At 36.7% G+C, this 15209-nt stretch overlaps 1 protein-coding gene across 1 annotated transcript in view; it reads right to left on the reverse strand.

Annotated features, from left to right (window-relative positions):
• The window catches only part of NPAT (nuclear protein, coactivator of histone transcription), a 53562-nt gene extending 38504 nt beyond the window's left edge, over nt 1–15058 (reverse strand). The window contains exon 1 of the mRNA XM_068555836.1: nt 14909–15058. Coding sequence (XP_068411937.1) covers nt 14909–14945 — 37 coding nt within the window. The 5' untranslated portion in view covers nt 14946–15058. The remainder of the gene's footprint in view (nt 1–14908) is intronic.
• Nucleotides 15059–15209: the final 151 nt, after the last annotated feature.

A 15209-nucleotide genomic window follows, 5' to 3' on the forward strand; every position in this document is an offset into this window, starting at 1 on the left:
GAAAACAGTATGGAGGATCCTCAAAAAATTAAAAATAGAACTACCATATGATCCAGCAATTCCACTTCTGGGAATATATCCAAAGGAAAGAAAAACCACTATCTTGAAAAGATATCTGTGCCCCCTGTGTTCATAGCAGCATTATTTACAATAGCCAAGGCATGGAAACAACCTAAGTGTCCACTGATGAATGTATGGATAAATAAGTTGTGGTATATATATACACACAATGGAGTATTATTCAGCCATTAATAAAAAAAAATGAAATCTTGGCATTTGGGACAACATGGATGGAACTTGAGAGTATTATGGTAAGTGGAATAACTTAGGCCAAGACAGACAAATGCTGTATGATCTCACTCATATGTGGAATCTTAAAAACAAAAACAAAAAACCCCAACTGAACTCACAGAAAAAGAGACCAGATTTGTGGTTACCAGAGGCAGGGGATGGAAGGAGGGGCAATCAGAAAACGGTGGTCAGAAGGTACAAATTTCCAGTTACAAGATAAATACAGTTGACCCTTGAACAATGCTGGGGCTAAGGGCATCGACCCTCCACACAGTCGAAAAATCCATGTATAACTATAGTTGGCCCTCCAAATCCGAGGTCCACATACGCATATTCAACCAACTATGGATTGTGTAGTACTGTAGTATGTGTTTGTTGAAAAAAAAATCCACATGTAAGTGGACCCGCACAGTTCAAATCTGTGTTGTTTAAGGGTCAACTGTAAATACTAGGGACTGTAAGTACATTGCAATATAGTAAGTGACTATACTTAACGCTGTTGTATGATATATATGAAAATTGTTAGGAGATTTAATCGATCCTAAGAGTTCTCATCACAAGGGAAAAAAAATTTTTTTTTTTGCGTTCTCTTTTTATTGTATTTATGGGAGATGATAGAGGCTAACTGAACTTACTGCAGCAATCATTTCACAATATTTATGTCAAACCATTATGCTGTACACCTTAAACTTATACAGTGATGCATATCAATTACATCTCAATAAAACTGGAAAAAACTGAAACCCCCAGAAACTCTAGCTAACCCAGAAAAATAAGGTGTTTGATAAAGTGCAATTACTGCCCAGTAATGCTTACAGGAGAAACAATAAAGTAACAATAAATAACAAGAGAACCAATAAGTGATAAATGTTCTACTCCGTAACCTCCATATTAACTAGGTGAGTAGATGGTATAAATTAACTTATTGGATTATGAAAAAAATTACATTCTCTCAACATTGCAATTTACCTGCATATTTCACTTATTTGCCTAATGGTTTAAAAAAAAAAAATGAAGAGAAGACCTACTTTGTATGAAATGTAAGACAGGCACTGCTTTGCTTTTTAATTTCTGCCCTTTGGGAACCAAAGCATTAACTATTTCAACCAGAACTTTAACATTCACACCTAACTGACATTTATGAAACAATATCATGTACCAGTGCTTTGTACTTTCATATATATGAACACTGTCTTGACTAGCATCCTATCCTTGTTTTTTTATTTCTTAGCATCACTGGGGTTCAACTAACCAACTCTATAAGCAGTAGTATAGCAGAAAAAGAACACTAGATAGGATATCAGGAGACCAGGTTCTTATTCTATTGTGTTAAAATAAGCATTGTGGCTTTGGGGAAAAAAAGCACTTAAATTCTTCCAGAGTAAGATACTTTATCTACGAGGCATCACACCTGCCTTGACTTGTGAATCAAATCTGGTTAAGTTATTTCCTTGTGTAAAGCTGAAGGGTTCACATCACTTCCCACAGCTCTCAGGTTAAACTTCTAAATCCTGAGCAGCTTCAGCAGGAATGGAAGACTAAGGACCTCCAAAAGTCCTCTCCTCTATAAAAGCAATGAGAACACTGGCACAAGTTATTAAACTTTTACAGAACTCTGAAAATAATCAATGTCTTGAGAAAAAAATCTGTGAGCATTTATTAAGAAAAATGGCTGAATGTCAGTAAGGACAATGAACACTGTGGCATTTTAACTTCCTCTATTCTCATGCTCATCTCTCCAACTGAGTGGTATACTTGAAAATCAACAGCCTGCAAATGCAGTGAAAACCAGCAGCCCAGCAGAAAACGGACAGATCAGATGAAGCTGGAATCTTTCCCAAGTCCCATTCCCAGAAACTGTCATTATTTGATTTGTGTGACAACTCCATGAAAAACCTCACTTGCATGGCTTGTCTTTGAATTGAATCAAAGTTCACCCTGTGTAAACCTTCTCCTTGGAGGTGTTTTTGTTAAATCAATCAGCAGAAACTGGTTAACACTACAGCTGCCTATGACAGAAATAATGGTTGGGACAAACAACAAGCTAAACAAACAAACAAACTCAAAAAGGAAAAGCTGGGGAATGAGAAGTCTGTAGGGAGATTTTAAAAGCTCTGACATACTCCTGGGACACTAGAAGGCCATGTGCAAATGTAGGGTAGCATGTGTATTCAGAAAAGATCTGACAAAGCCCTAAGCACTCACCTCTGGCTGACCATAAGCCTCTGACAAGCAGGAAGTGAAGGCTAAGGCAAAGCTGTCAAATGCTTAGCTAAATGTTGACGCATACCCCACTGTACACACAGCCCCTTAGCAAACAGTGGGAGATTTATTGACTCCAAGCATTTAAGGAAATCATTGTCCAATCAGAGAATATAAACTCAAAGAATACAGACTTTATATAATTAGTTCAGGAGATTAATTGTTAAAAAAAAACCCCTGCTAAACAACAACAAAGAGCAATAACAAACATGAAGGAAGGAAGTGAATCAGATTGCAAAAGTTGTCACATTCTACCACTATACCAATTGAAAACTTTTTAAGTTCTCAATTTTCAATAAAGAAATTATGAGACATGCAGAAAAACAAGAAAGTATGGCTAATAAACAAGGGGAAAATATGTGGTCAGTAGAAACTGTCACTAAGGAAGCCAAGGCACTAGACTTAAAACTTTCAGCTTTTTAAAATAAGGTCAGAGAACTAAAGAAAACTATGCCTAAATATCTAAACAAAATTATGAGAACATCTATCAAAAAGAAATAAAAGAGAAAGAAATTAAAAGAAAAAAACCATGTAGAAATTCTGGAGTTGAAAACAAAAAAAACATAATAACTGAAGTACAAAATTTGCCAATAAATAGCAGATTTGAGGAGAAAGATCAAAGAATCAGTGCACTTGAACATAGATCAAATGAGATTATTCAGTATGAGGAACAGAAACAAAAAAAGAATGATGAACGTGAACAGTCTCAGAGACCTGTGAAACTTTTTCAAATGTACCAACATAAGCATATGTTCTGGGGGTCCCAGAATGAACTAAGAGACAGAAAAGGGTAGAAAGAATATTTGAAGAAATAATGGCTGAGAACACCCAAACTTTTAGGAAACTATCATCAATCTACTTATTCAGGAAACTCAAAAAACTACAAGTAGGATAAACTCAAAGAGATCCATAGCTAGACATATCATAAATTATCAAAAGAGAGAATCTTGAAAGTGGAAAGAGAAATGGCTTATAACATACAAGGAATCCTCTGTAAGATTAACAGCTGAGTTCTCATTAGAAACCACGAAGGCCAGAGGCAGTGAGATGACATATTAAAAGTGCTGACAGAAAAAAGTAAACCAAGAATTCTATTATCTATCATGACTTCTTCAAAATTAAGAAACTAAGATAGTCCCAGATTAAAAACACTGAAATAATCCATTGCTAACAGACTTGCCCTATATGAAATATTAAAGGGAGTCCTTCAGACTAAAATGAAAGTCAAATCCACACTAAAAAATTAACGAAAAATGGTAAAGGTAACTACACAGGCAAGAATAAAATAGTATAAATGATTTTTGTTTGTAATCCTTTTTCTCCTCTCTGCTTTAAAAGACAACTGCAGGGACTTCCCTGGCACTCCACTGGTTAAGACTCTGCGCTTCCAATGCAGGGGGCATGGGTTCCATCCCTGGTTGGGGAACTAAGATCCCACATGCTATGTGGCCAAAAAAAAAAAAATAATTATAAAATAAAATAAAAATAAATTTAAAAAAGGGGGAAAATGTTAAAAAAAAAAGACAACTGCATACAGCAACAATTATAAATCTGTCTCGATGGGCATACAATATATGAAGATGTAATTTATATTATTTTAACAGCAAAAAGAAGGGGAAAGGGAATGGAATTATAAAGGTGCAAAATTTTTAATATACTATAGAAACTAATTGATATTAATCCAAATAGAATTGTTTTAAGTTAACTGTAATCTCTAAGCAATCACAAAGAAAATAACTTAAACATAAAAAATAAAAAGGAAACAACAATGAAATTAGAATGTTAAACTGGATCTATTCAATACAAAAAAGGCAGTACTAGAGGAATAGCAGAACAACAAAAAAAAAGATGTATAGACTACAAATAATTAAATGGCAGACAAAATCCACACATAATCAGTAATTACATTTAATGGCAATGGACTAAGCACCTAATTAAAAGGCAGAGACTCACAGAATGAATAAAAATATGATCCAACTATATGTTCTTGACAATAGACATACTTTAGATTAAAGACACAAATTAGTTGAAAATAGAAGGATGGAAAAAGATACACCATCCAGGCAGTAACCTAATGACAGCTGGAGAGGCTACACCAGTATTAGACAAAGTGGACATTAAGATAAGTGAACATCATATTCAACGGTGAAAGACTCAAAGCTTTCCCCACAAGATCAAGGACAAGACAAAGATGTCTGCTCTTGCCACTTCTATGCAACATTGTACTGAAAGTTCTAGCCTGGGCAAGACATCAACTAATCTGAAAATAGAGATATTTGACTCCTTCCTTTCCAATCTGGATGCTTGTTATTTCAATTTTTCTAATTGCCCAGTCTTTAATAAATGAAAAAAGACTGAAATCATACTGAGTATGGAATGAGATGAGAAATCAGAAACAACGGGAAATTCACAAATATGTGGAAATTAAACACTCTCCTAAATAATCAAAGGGTCAAAGTATAAATAAGTAAAAAATATTTTAAGATAAATGCAAACAAAAATACAACATACCAAAACTTATGGGATGCAGCTAAAGTATTGCTTATTTGTATACCTGTATTAAAAAGATAAAAGATCTCAAATCCATAACCTATCCTTGCACTTTAAGAAACTAGAAATAGAGCAAACTAAACCCAAAGGAAGCAGAGGGAAGGAAATAATGGATATTAGAGAGAGAAAAAAAGAAAGAAATAGAGAGTTAAAAAATAGAGAAAAATCAATGAAACCAAAAGTCAGTTCTGTTTCCAGATGAGATGATGTCATATGTAGAAAATTTTAAATGACTTCAGCAAGGCTGTGGGATACAACATGCACATACAGAAATCAACTGTATATCTATACACTTGCAATGAACAATCCAAAAATGAAATTAAGAAAACAATTCTATTTAAAATAGCATTAAAAAGAATACTCAAAAATAAGTTTAACAAAATAAGACTACACTAGAAACTAGAAAACATTGAAAGATGTTAAATAAGACTAAATAAATGGGAAGATATCTTGGGTTCATGGACCTGAAGAATATCAATACTCCCAAAGTTGACCTACACTACACACAAAACACAATCCCTATCAAAATCCCACCTGCCTTTTTTGCAGAAATTAATAAACTGATCCTAAAATTTGTAAGGAAACATAAGGGACACAGAGTAGCAAAACAATCTCAAAAACAAAAAAACTGGAGGACTCACATTTACCTATTTCAAAACATATTACAAAGCTATAGTAATCAAGGTAACTGTGTACTGGCATAAGGATAGACATGTAGATCAGTTGAAAAGAATTAACAGTCTAAGCTTTTACAGTCAATTGATTTTTTAGAAAAGTACCACATCACTTCAATGGGGGAAAGAATAGTCTTTTCACAACTGGTGCTGGGACAACTGGATAGCCACCTGCAAAAAATTGAAGTTGGACCCTTTCTTCATGCTAAATACAAAAAGTAACTCAAAATGAATCAAAGACCTAAATATAAGAGCTAAAATTATAACTTTTGGAAAAAAAATCACAGGTGTAAATTTTTTTGACCTTTGACTAGACAATGGTTTCTTACATATGGCATCTAAAGAATAAGCAACCAAAGAAAAAAATAAATTGAACTTTATCAAAATTAAAAACTTTTGTACTTCCAAAGATACTATCAAGAAAGTGAAAAGACAACCAACAAAATGGAAGAAAATATTTGCAAATCATGTATCTGATAAGGGACCAGAATCCAGAATATATTAAAAAACTCTTGCAAGACAATAATAACAAGACAAATAACCCAATTAAAAAATGCACAAAAGATCTGAACAGACCTTTCTCCAAAGAAGATACACAAACTGCTAATAAGCACATGAAAAGAGGCTCAACTTCATTGGTCATTAGGAAAATGTAAAAGCAAAAGCACAATGAGATATACTAATTCATACCCATTAGGATACCTAGAATTAAAAGACAGACAGTAGTTAGTATTGGCAAAAAGGTGGAGAAATTGGAAACCTCATATATTGCTGGTGGGAACATAAAATGGTACAGCCACTTTTGAAAACCATATGTTAAGTTCTCAAAAACAGTAAACATAGAATTACCATACAACCAAGCTATTCCACTCCTAGGAATATATCTAAGAGAACTGAAATCATATGCCCAAACAAAACTTGTACACAAATGTTCACAGCAGCATTTTTAATAATAGCCCCAAAGTGGAAACAACCTACTGTTCATCAATGGACAAACAAAATGTGGTATATCCATACAACAGAATATTATTCAGCCATAAGAAAGAATTAACTATCGATACTTGTTGAAACATTGATGAACCTTGAAAACATTGGTAAATTCAAGAAGTCAGACACAAAATGCCACATACTGTATAATCATATTTACATGAAATGTCCAGAATAGGCAAATCTATAGACAGAAAGTAGATTACTAGTTGCCAGAAGATGGGAAAAGGGAGAAATTGGGAGTGACTGTTAACGAGTATGGGGTTTCTTTCTGGGGTGATAAAATGTTCTGGAATTAAGATAATGGTGATGGTAGCACAACATGTACTAAAAACTACTAAAATTTACACTTTGGGGTATGTGAATTATATCTCAATGAGAAAAAATCCTATATTCTTAACATGTCATATGAGGCTCTACTTGTTTTATATCCTAATCTCTTTAGCCTTATGTCTTGTCATTCCGTCTTTCCTAGCCAAACTGGTCTTTCAATTCCACGAATACACGAATGCTTTTTTAAAAAATTGAAATATAGTTGATTTACAGTGTTGTGTTAATTTCTGCTGTACAGCAAAGTGATTCAGTTATATATAAATAAATAAATAAATCACACATACACACACACCACATGCATGCATACATACACATTTAAAACATTCTTTTCCATCATGGTTATCACAGGATATTGAATATAGTTCCCTGTGCTGTATGGTAGCACCTTGTTGTTCATCCAACAATCTCCCAATCCATCCCTTCCTCCCCCCTGCAACCACAAGTCTGTTCTCTCTGTCTGAGAGTTTTCCTGTTTTGTAAATAGGTTCATTTGTGTCATATTTTAGATTCCACATATAAGTGATATCATGTGGTACTTGTCTTTCTCTTTTTGACTTACTTTACTTAGTATGATAATCTCCAAGTCCATCCATGTTGCTGCAAACGGCATTATTTCATTCTTTCTTATGGCTGAGTAGTATTCCATTGTATACATGTACCACATCTTTAACCAGTCATCTGTTGATGGACATTTAGGTTGTTTCCATGTCTTGGCTATTGTGAATAGTGCTGCTGTGAACATACGGGTGCATGTATCTTTTTGAATTATCATTTTATCTGTTTATATGCCCAGGAGTGGGACTGCCGGATCATATGGCAACTTTAATTTTAGTTGAGGAACCTCCATACTGTTTTCCATAGTGGCTGCACCAACTTATATTCCCACCAACAGTGTAGGAGGGTTCCCTTTTTTCCACACCCTCTCCAACATTTGTTATTTGTATACTTTTTAAAAAATTATTTATTTATTTATTTATTTATGGCTGTGTTGGGTCTTCGTTTCTGTGTGAGGGCTTTCTCTAGTTGTGGCAAGTGGGGGCCACTCTTCATCGCGGTGCACGGGCCTCTCACTATCGCGGCCTCTCTTGTTGTGGAGCACAGGCTCCAGACGCGCAGGCTCAGCAATTGTGGCTCACGGGCCTAGTCGCTCCGCGGCATGTGGGATCTTCCCAGACCAGGGCTCGAACCCGTGTCCCCTGCATTGGCAGGCAGATTCTCAACCACTGTGCCACCAGGGAAGCCCTGTAGACTTTTTAATATGGCCATTCTGACTGGTGTGAAGTGGTACTTCATTGTAGTTTTGATTTCTATTTAATAATTAGTGATGTTGAGCATGTTTTCAATACATGAATGCTCTTATTTCAAGGCTACTGTATACTTTATTGCCTTTGCTTGGGTAGCTTATCTTTTCTTAGCCTAGCTACTTCCAACTCATTCTTCAGGTCTATGTAATTATCACTTCCTCAGAGAATCTTTTTTTGAATTCTCTATGTAACGAAATCCTATTACCAGATACTAGATTCCCGTTGTAGTATATTTACCTCGGTGTTGGTATAATAGTTAATAACTACTAAGGAAATTATTACTAAGGTCTTTCCCAACTTTAAAATTATAAAGGTCTACTCTCTTCACCTGGAATGATATCTTTAACCAGGCCCTTCAAGTCAAAAAATTGAGAGGGCCTACAAAATTATATACGAGCATTATAAAAAGAAAAGGGCAAGGAAGTTGTCATCCCATTTTAGGGAATGCCCTACCTGGGATTTGGGAACCAATTCACCAGTTTGTACTCATAGTTGATGAATCAGTTTTCCAACCTCTTGCTAATCAATGCTACAGGGAGAAACAAACATACAAAACAAAACAAAACAAAAAAAACCAAAGACATTGTCGTTTGGAGTGTGAGAAAGCATTTATAAGTCAGAAGAAACCTTTCATTTCAGATACTACCACTTCAATATCCCCTTCACTGAAAATATAAAATCACCTTCGATGTGGATCAAAGACAGATTGCTAGTCTCCTTGTTTTTTCATTTTTCACAAATAAACAACCCAATATAAACCCCAATAAAACTATAGCCAGCTGAAAAGAAATCATTTTTTATGACTGGCTTTCTAACAGTTACATTATTTGGAATAAATAAGTCAGCTGCCACTAGGATTTCATGAAGTTACAATTTTAAATGTCTATAAATCACTAGAGTCATTCATGGAATCAGGGCAGTTGGAGCTTTTTCTTTACATGCTTCAAGATTTAAATTGAAGACCCCAGTTTCTTTTCATGGTAGAAAGTTTCAAAAGTACTAATCACCCCAGATATACTGATAACCACTTGGGACTTCTAACAGCTGGTGGTATGAAATCTAATTCCTTAAAGAAGATTTCCTTTTTTCTAGACCAAGTATTCTCAAAAAGAATGACATAGCCCCAAGGGGGTGAAAATTGGTACTGGGGAGGAAGGGGAATGAATAAAATATAACTCTTTTTATGCATAAATCACAGATATACATACAATATATAAACAGTATATTTGTAACATTAAAATCTCATGCAAGTGGCAATTAGGGAAAAAAAAAAGTCTAAAAATACTTCCTAAGGGTATGATAATGAAATAAAGGTTGAGAAACGCTGCCCAAGACAGAATACAGTGATACGCAGTTAACCTTTCTAGAAAAATATGGTGGTAATTCCCTGGTGGTCCAGTGGTTAGGACTCCGTGCTTTCACTGCCGAGGGTCAGGGAATTAGCGGCGTAGCCAAAAAAAAAAAAAAAGGAATCACCGAAGACCAGGCAGTTTTTGGCTTCTCATAAGATATTATACTTTTGTATAGTATACATTTGAGAAAAGGCTTTGTTAAAAGGCTAGATTGCTTCTACAACAGTATTTAAAAGTTATGATACATCTTTAAATAGCAATATCTCATACATCTCTTCTGCTCTTAAAAAAAATGCCCACCTTTGGGCTATCTAGAATTCCCATTTTGGATTAGACTTGATGTATTCTGCTTTACTTTTCTCTGGGAAGTTCCAAAATAATGTGGTAAAGCAACAGTTGACTGCTTTCATGCTCACTTATTATTACACTTACAGTTAACCAGTTATTTGCCTATGAAAAGCTTATTTATCATCATTAAGTACCTGATTGTAACCAATTCTCAATCAGAATAATGGGGGAAATTTTAGGTACAAATTATTCTAAATCTAAAATGTTACAATGAAATACACAATAGGGGCCAATTATCTTTTATTACAATAATACAAATAGTTACTCTTCAATCAAAATTAGTTTAATTTGTTTCTCCTTTTTATTCCTTAAAAAAAATCTTTAAAACAAAATAACTACATCTTTTGTGTAAACTTACTGAACAATGTTCAAATAGGTAATTTGAATGTCCTTTTTTCTTAATACTGTCTTCTGCCTGCTTTTCAGTGGAGGTAGTAATGAGTAACGAAGTAGACTGAAGGGAAAACATAATTGAAAAAGAGAAGGAAAGACAAAATCCTAGCTATATCTAGGGTTTTTGAATTTTAGGACCTAGGATGCCAACAGTCTGCCCTCTCTTCTTCCTATTTATAGAGAGGGAAAGATAAAGAGAGATACACCTGATGAAGAAAGCAAGAGACAGCAAACCTCCCTACCTGAAAATATTTCCTTCACATATTCTAATAATTTCCCCCAAATATCAGTAGTTTAAGGTCTTTAAAAAATGTAAATAATTCTTGGGAAGACTTAACTTTCAGTGCTTTATATTACTAGATCCACAAATAACAAAGAAAATCTCTCTATAAAGAAGCTATAATCTACAAGGACCCAAAAGATATATATGCAAATAACTATAATACAAGGAAAGGTGGTAAGACAATTGGACTTCCTTCATAGGGGCTAGAGAAAGTATTAACAGACTGGGGAATACTATGAATGTTTCAAGGAAGAGACAAATCTTGAAGGACAGTAGGGGAACCCCAACGAAGCTGATGGAAAGCATATATGGAGCATGTTTGAAGAACATGCCTGGTTTGGATGAAGCACGTGGTTTGGATGAAGCACGAGGTATATGATGGAGAACAGTTGGAAATACAGCTGAAAAGACAGAATGGGTAAGGACCATAAAATGTTGTAAATGTCAGCAATGACATATTATGAATAAATAACAGAATCTGAATAAACAGAATCTGAAAAAAATGACAGATATTATTCAGTACAAAGGGGAAGGTCATGATCACAGCTACACTTTTGTAAATATTTATTAAATATCTATGTCTTAGTGATATAAAGGTGAATAGAACCAGTGGCTCTTCAACTTTCGGAGGTATGCCAGTCCTGGTTGTTTGCCTTCAAATCTACTCTTCCTGTTTCCCCTGCTCTGCCCTGTAGGACAGGAAACCTGACCCCCTGCAGACAATTTCCTGGCCTCCATGTCAGCTAGCTTCTGGTTGGGTTCAATCAATGGGAAGCACCAGTTGGAGACTGGAGGGCAGTTAGAAGCAGCCATGTTTTTTCCCTCCATTTCCTCTTTGCCATGGTAGAATCTCCTCTACTACTGCTTCCACACCAGACAAGTCTACCTTCCAGCTTCCACAGTGAAACCAGCCTCTGGGTTTCATCTCTCCTTGTCTTACTGATTATCAGAGTGGTTTCCTGCTGTTGCTACTCTCTGAGCTGGCTCACGTAAGCAGCTTGTCTTAGCTTTTGTATCACCAGTGTAACCAATTGCCTCATTAAATCCCTCCATGTTAAATACTCAGATTACTTTCAGTTTTCCTGAATGGATGCTGACTCACACAGAAAGGAACAAACCTATTTGGGAATCTAAATAAAGTTCTGGATACTTTACCCATAAAAAAATGCCCCACCTATACATTAAGTTTTATAGATAGTCTGGGGGCTCGCAGAACTCTTGAAGCCTGTCCATTAATCCCAGATTAAGAATACTAAATAGGACAAAAAAGTAAGTTTCATTTTGGTAAGGTGAAGTTCTATAGGTGAATGATGGTGATGGTTACAGAACAATGTGATTGTACTTAATGCCACAGAACTGTAAAAATGGCTAAAATGGTTAAATTTTGTTGTTTTATTTTACCAAAAAAAAAAAAGTAAGTAAACACAAAGCTACAATAAAACATTGTAAGAGTATGACAGAAGTAATCCACGATGCCAGGAGAGCATGTAAGGAGAAAGTACTAACTGTACCTGCTGGAAAAAGTTTGAGAGATTACAATTGACCTGAACCTTGAATACAAGTGTACTAGCAAGACGGGGAGAAAAACATTGCAGGCAGAGAGAACAAAATACATAAGAAGAGTATCTGGAGAAACTGCAAGTCGTTTGGTATGCCTGGAGCATAGGGCCTATGTTGAGAAGTTGAGATCAAGCAAGAGAGATGGGTAGGATCAGTTCCACAGAGCACCTTGTATGACATACTAATAAAACCAAAACTGGTGGCCCAGAGGTAACAAACAACACTTTGATGTAGTTTGGCCTGTACAATATTTAAAGAAATTCCAGCAAGGAAATAGCTGGATGTAGCAGAGTAGCAAGGGCTATTTAAGTGGAGTAGTGAGGTACGAAAGTCAGCACAGAATGTTGAAGAATGAAAGCTAAGTGAGGAAATAGAGCAACTAAGTAGAGCTTATTCTTTGAATAAATCTGACTTGTGAAAGGGTGACATAGAGAGAGCATAGATAGAATGTGAGGTGGGGTCTAGGAAAATGTTTTGGTGTGTGTGGGTAAGGGTAAAAAACCCAATTATGTAAACTCTAAGGGGAGAGCTCTATTTTTAGCATTTGGCACAGTGCCTGGAACATACTACGCACCCAAAGATTTGCTGAAAGGACATAATGAAGAAAAGGGGCCAACAATGGGAGGGGCTGGAGGAGTACTGAGAGGGAGGGAGTACTGACAGGAGGAGAATCATGAGCAAATAATAAAACTGTTAATATTTTAAGCCACTAAGTTGTGTGATCATAGATCTCCACGTTCATATGATAATGCTAAATGAAAAAAGCAAGAGTGGTGAGTGTGGGGAGATTTGCTTTTTTTGGTATTATTCTTTTGCACAACTTGAAATTTTTGTAAGTGCAAAACTCTTTCAACTTTCAGAATTGGAGGTGTAGTGTGAAGGCTTTAGGCAGATTTTTGTAACAGTAAATAAGGTGAATTGCAAGACCATATGAGAAGCCATGACAACAGTCCAAAAGAGAAGTAATGGGATGCATGCTGCTGGGATTGGTGGCAATGAAAATGGAATGTGAATGACAAATAAGAATTTTAGGATAAGAAACAATCTCTGTAGTTTTTATCCATTTTAAAAAAAGGAGGAAGTCTAGGAGAGCAGCTGGTTTGTGGAGAATAAATACAAGTTTGGCGTAAATTATTCCAGTTAGAAAATCGTACTGCTTTCTTAAGACCAGTGGTTCGTGCCCTCCAGGAAACATACTGGCAATATCTGGACACTTTTTTTATTCTCACGACTGGGTGGGGGTGGGGACTGGGGTCCTGCTGGCATCTAATGGATAGAAGCCAGGGATGCTGCTAAACATCCCACAATGCACAGGACAGCTACCCATAATAAAGTATGTCAATGTTACTGTGAACTTTGTGAAAGTCTACTTTGGATCTGTTTACATATAAGCCTAATTAATATAACAACTACAAGATAGCTAGCTTTTTCCTTAGATGTTGTAGGTTAACTGTTGATATTCAGTTCTCATAAAGTGCACAAAAGATGAGCCAAACATTAACAAAATATTAGCTTAAACTTAAGTCATTATTGTCTCCAAAAACATACGGTAGAATCATTACCTTCTAATGTTTTCTGCAAAATGTGCTCATCAAGAGCCTGTGCACAAAAGCCATTTTTTATGGACAGGGCTGAGTACTTAGAATGGAACAAGAAATGGATTTTTCTGGCAATAAAATAATGGTAGTAATGGCCGTGGATACCAGGGGAAGTTTTATCACAGATGTTTACCATTTACCATTCACATATGATGTCTGTAAATCACTGGCTCCGGTTTTGAGATTTATGTGGCTCTCATTCCCAGCAGTACAATCCTCTTTATTCTTTCAGGGGAAAAACAACAAAACCCGTTTTCCCACACAGACAATACAGCCTGACAACTGGCAGTGTTACTAATTCTTTTCAAATTGAGGAAAAACTAACTAGGACTAGAAAATGTTTAACTGGAAGGCATTTCGCCTGTGAAAATTCTTACTAATCAAAAGAACAGGAATTGGTGCTGTCTTAAAGTATGCAACTGGCATTTCAAACCTCTACACTCTACGACTTCTTGTGGGAGGGTGGGGGATAGAGAGGGAAGATCACCCCATTTGTCCCAAATTCGTAGTCCTAAGGGCTAGTTAGGAGAAGGCCGTCAGGAAGGTCCTTCTACAAAGCTAGGTGGCTGGGGAAGTTCTTATTTTTCCTAATTCGGTCCCAGCTCTGACACGGGAAAGTGAGCCCAAGGCTGAAGAACGCAGTCCATCCATCACGTAGGCAACTCCCCTTGCAGGGATCCTAATTAAGTGTGCAGGCCTGACTTTCCCACCGGATCCGGGCCTCAGGTGTTTCACCCCGAGTTTCTCTTCAGGCTCCCCTCGCCACGGAGCCTCGGAAGAGAGGAGCATCCACACACAAAGAAGCTTAAACCATCCGAGCCTCCGACTGAAGAAGATTCACCTCCAGTCTGAATTTGTAGGCGGGGAGGCAAAGCCCCAAAGCTTCCCCACCCAAGGAAAACCTTTGGCCCCAAAGGTCCTTCCGTCCTGCTTAGCCTGGTTCAATACCCCTCCCTCCCGCGTCGGCGCTTACCCAATACCAGTCGGGCTACGTCCGAAGGTAACAGCATGATCGAAGCCGCAGAAGGAACCGCAATAAGAGACGAGACCCAGGTAAAAGCCAACACAGCGACACCTCCTGCGCCGCATCTCCCGGTTCCAGTGGCGGCACTAGACCCGCGGCGATTTGTCCCGCCTCTTTAGCTCCTCGCCAGCCAATCGCTTCCGCCAGAGAAAGAAAGGCGCCGAAATGAAACCCGCCTGGTCCTCCTTCGAGCTGTCGTCATATCCGTCCTCACATTTGGAGGGGTGGGGCTGAAGGGGGCGAGGAGGCG

This window comes from Eschrichtius robustus, chromosome 11, assembly GCF_028021215.1.
Source record: "Eschrichtius robustus isolate mEscRob2 chromosome 11, mEscRob2.pri, whole genome shotgun sequence".
Taxonomy (NCBI): Eukaryota; Metazoa; Chordata; class Mammalia; order Artiodactyla; family Eschrichtiidae; genus Eschrichtius; species Eschrichtius robustus.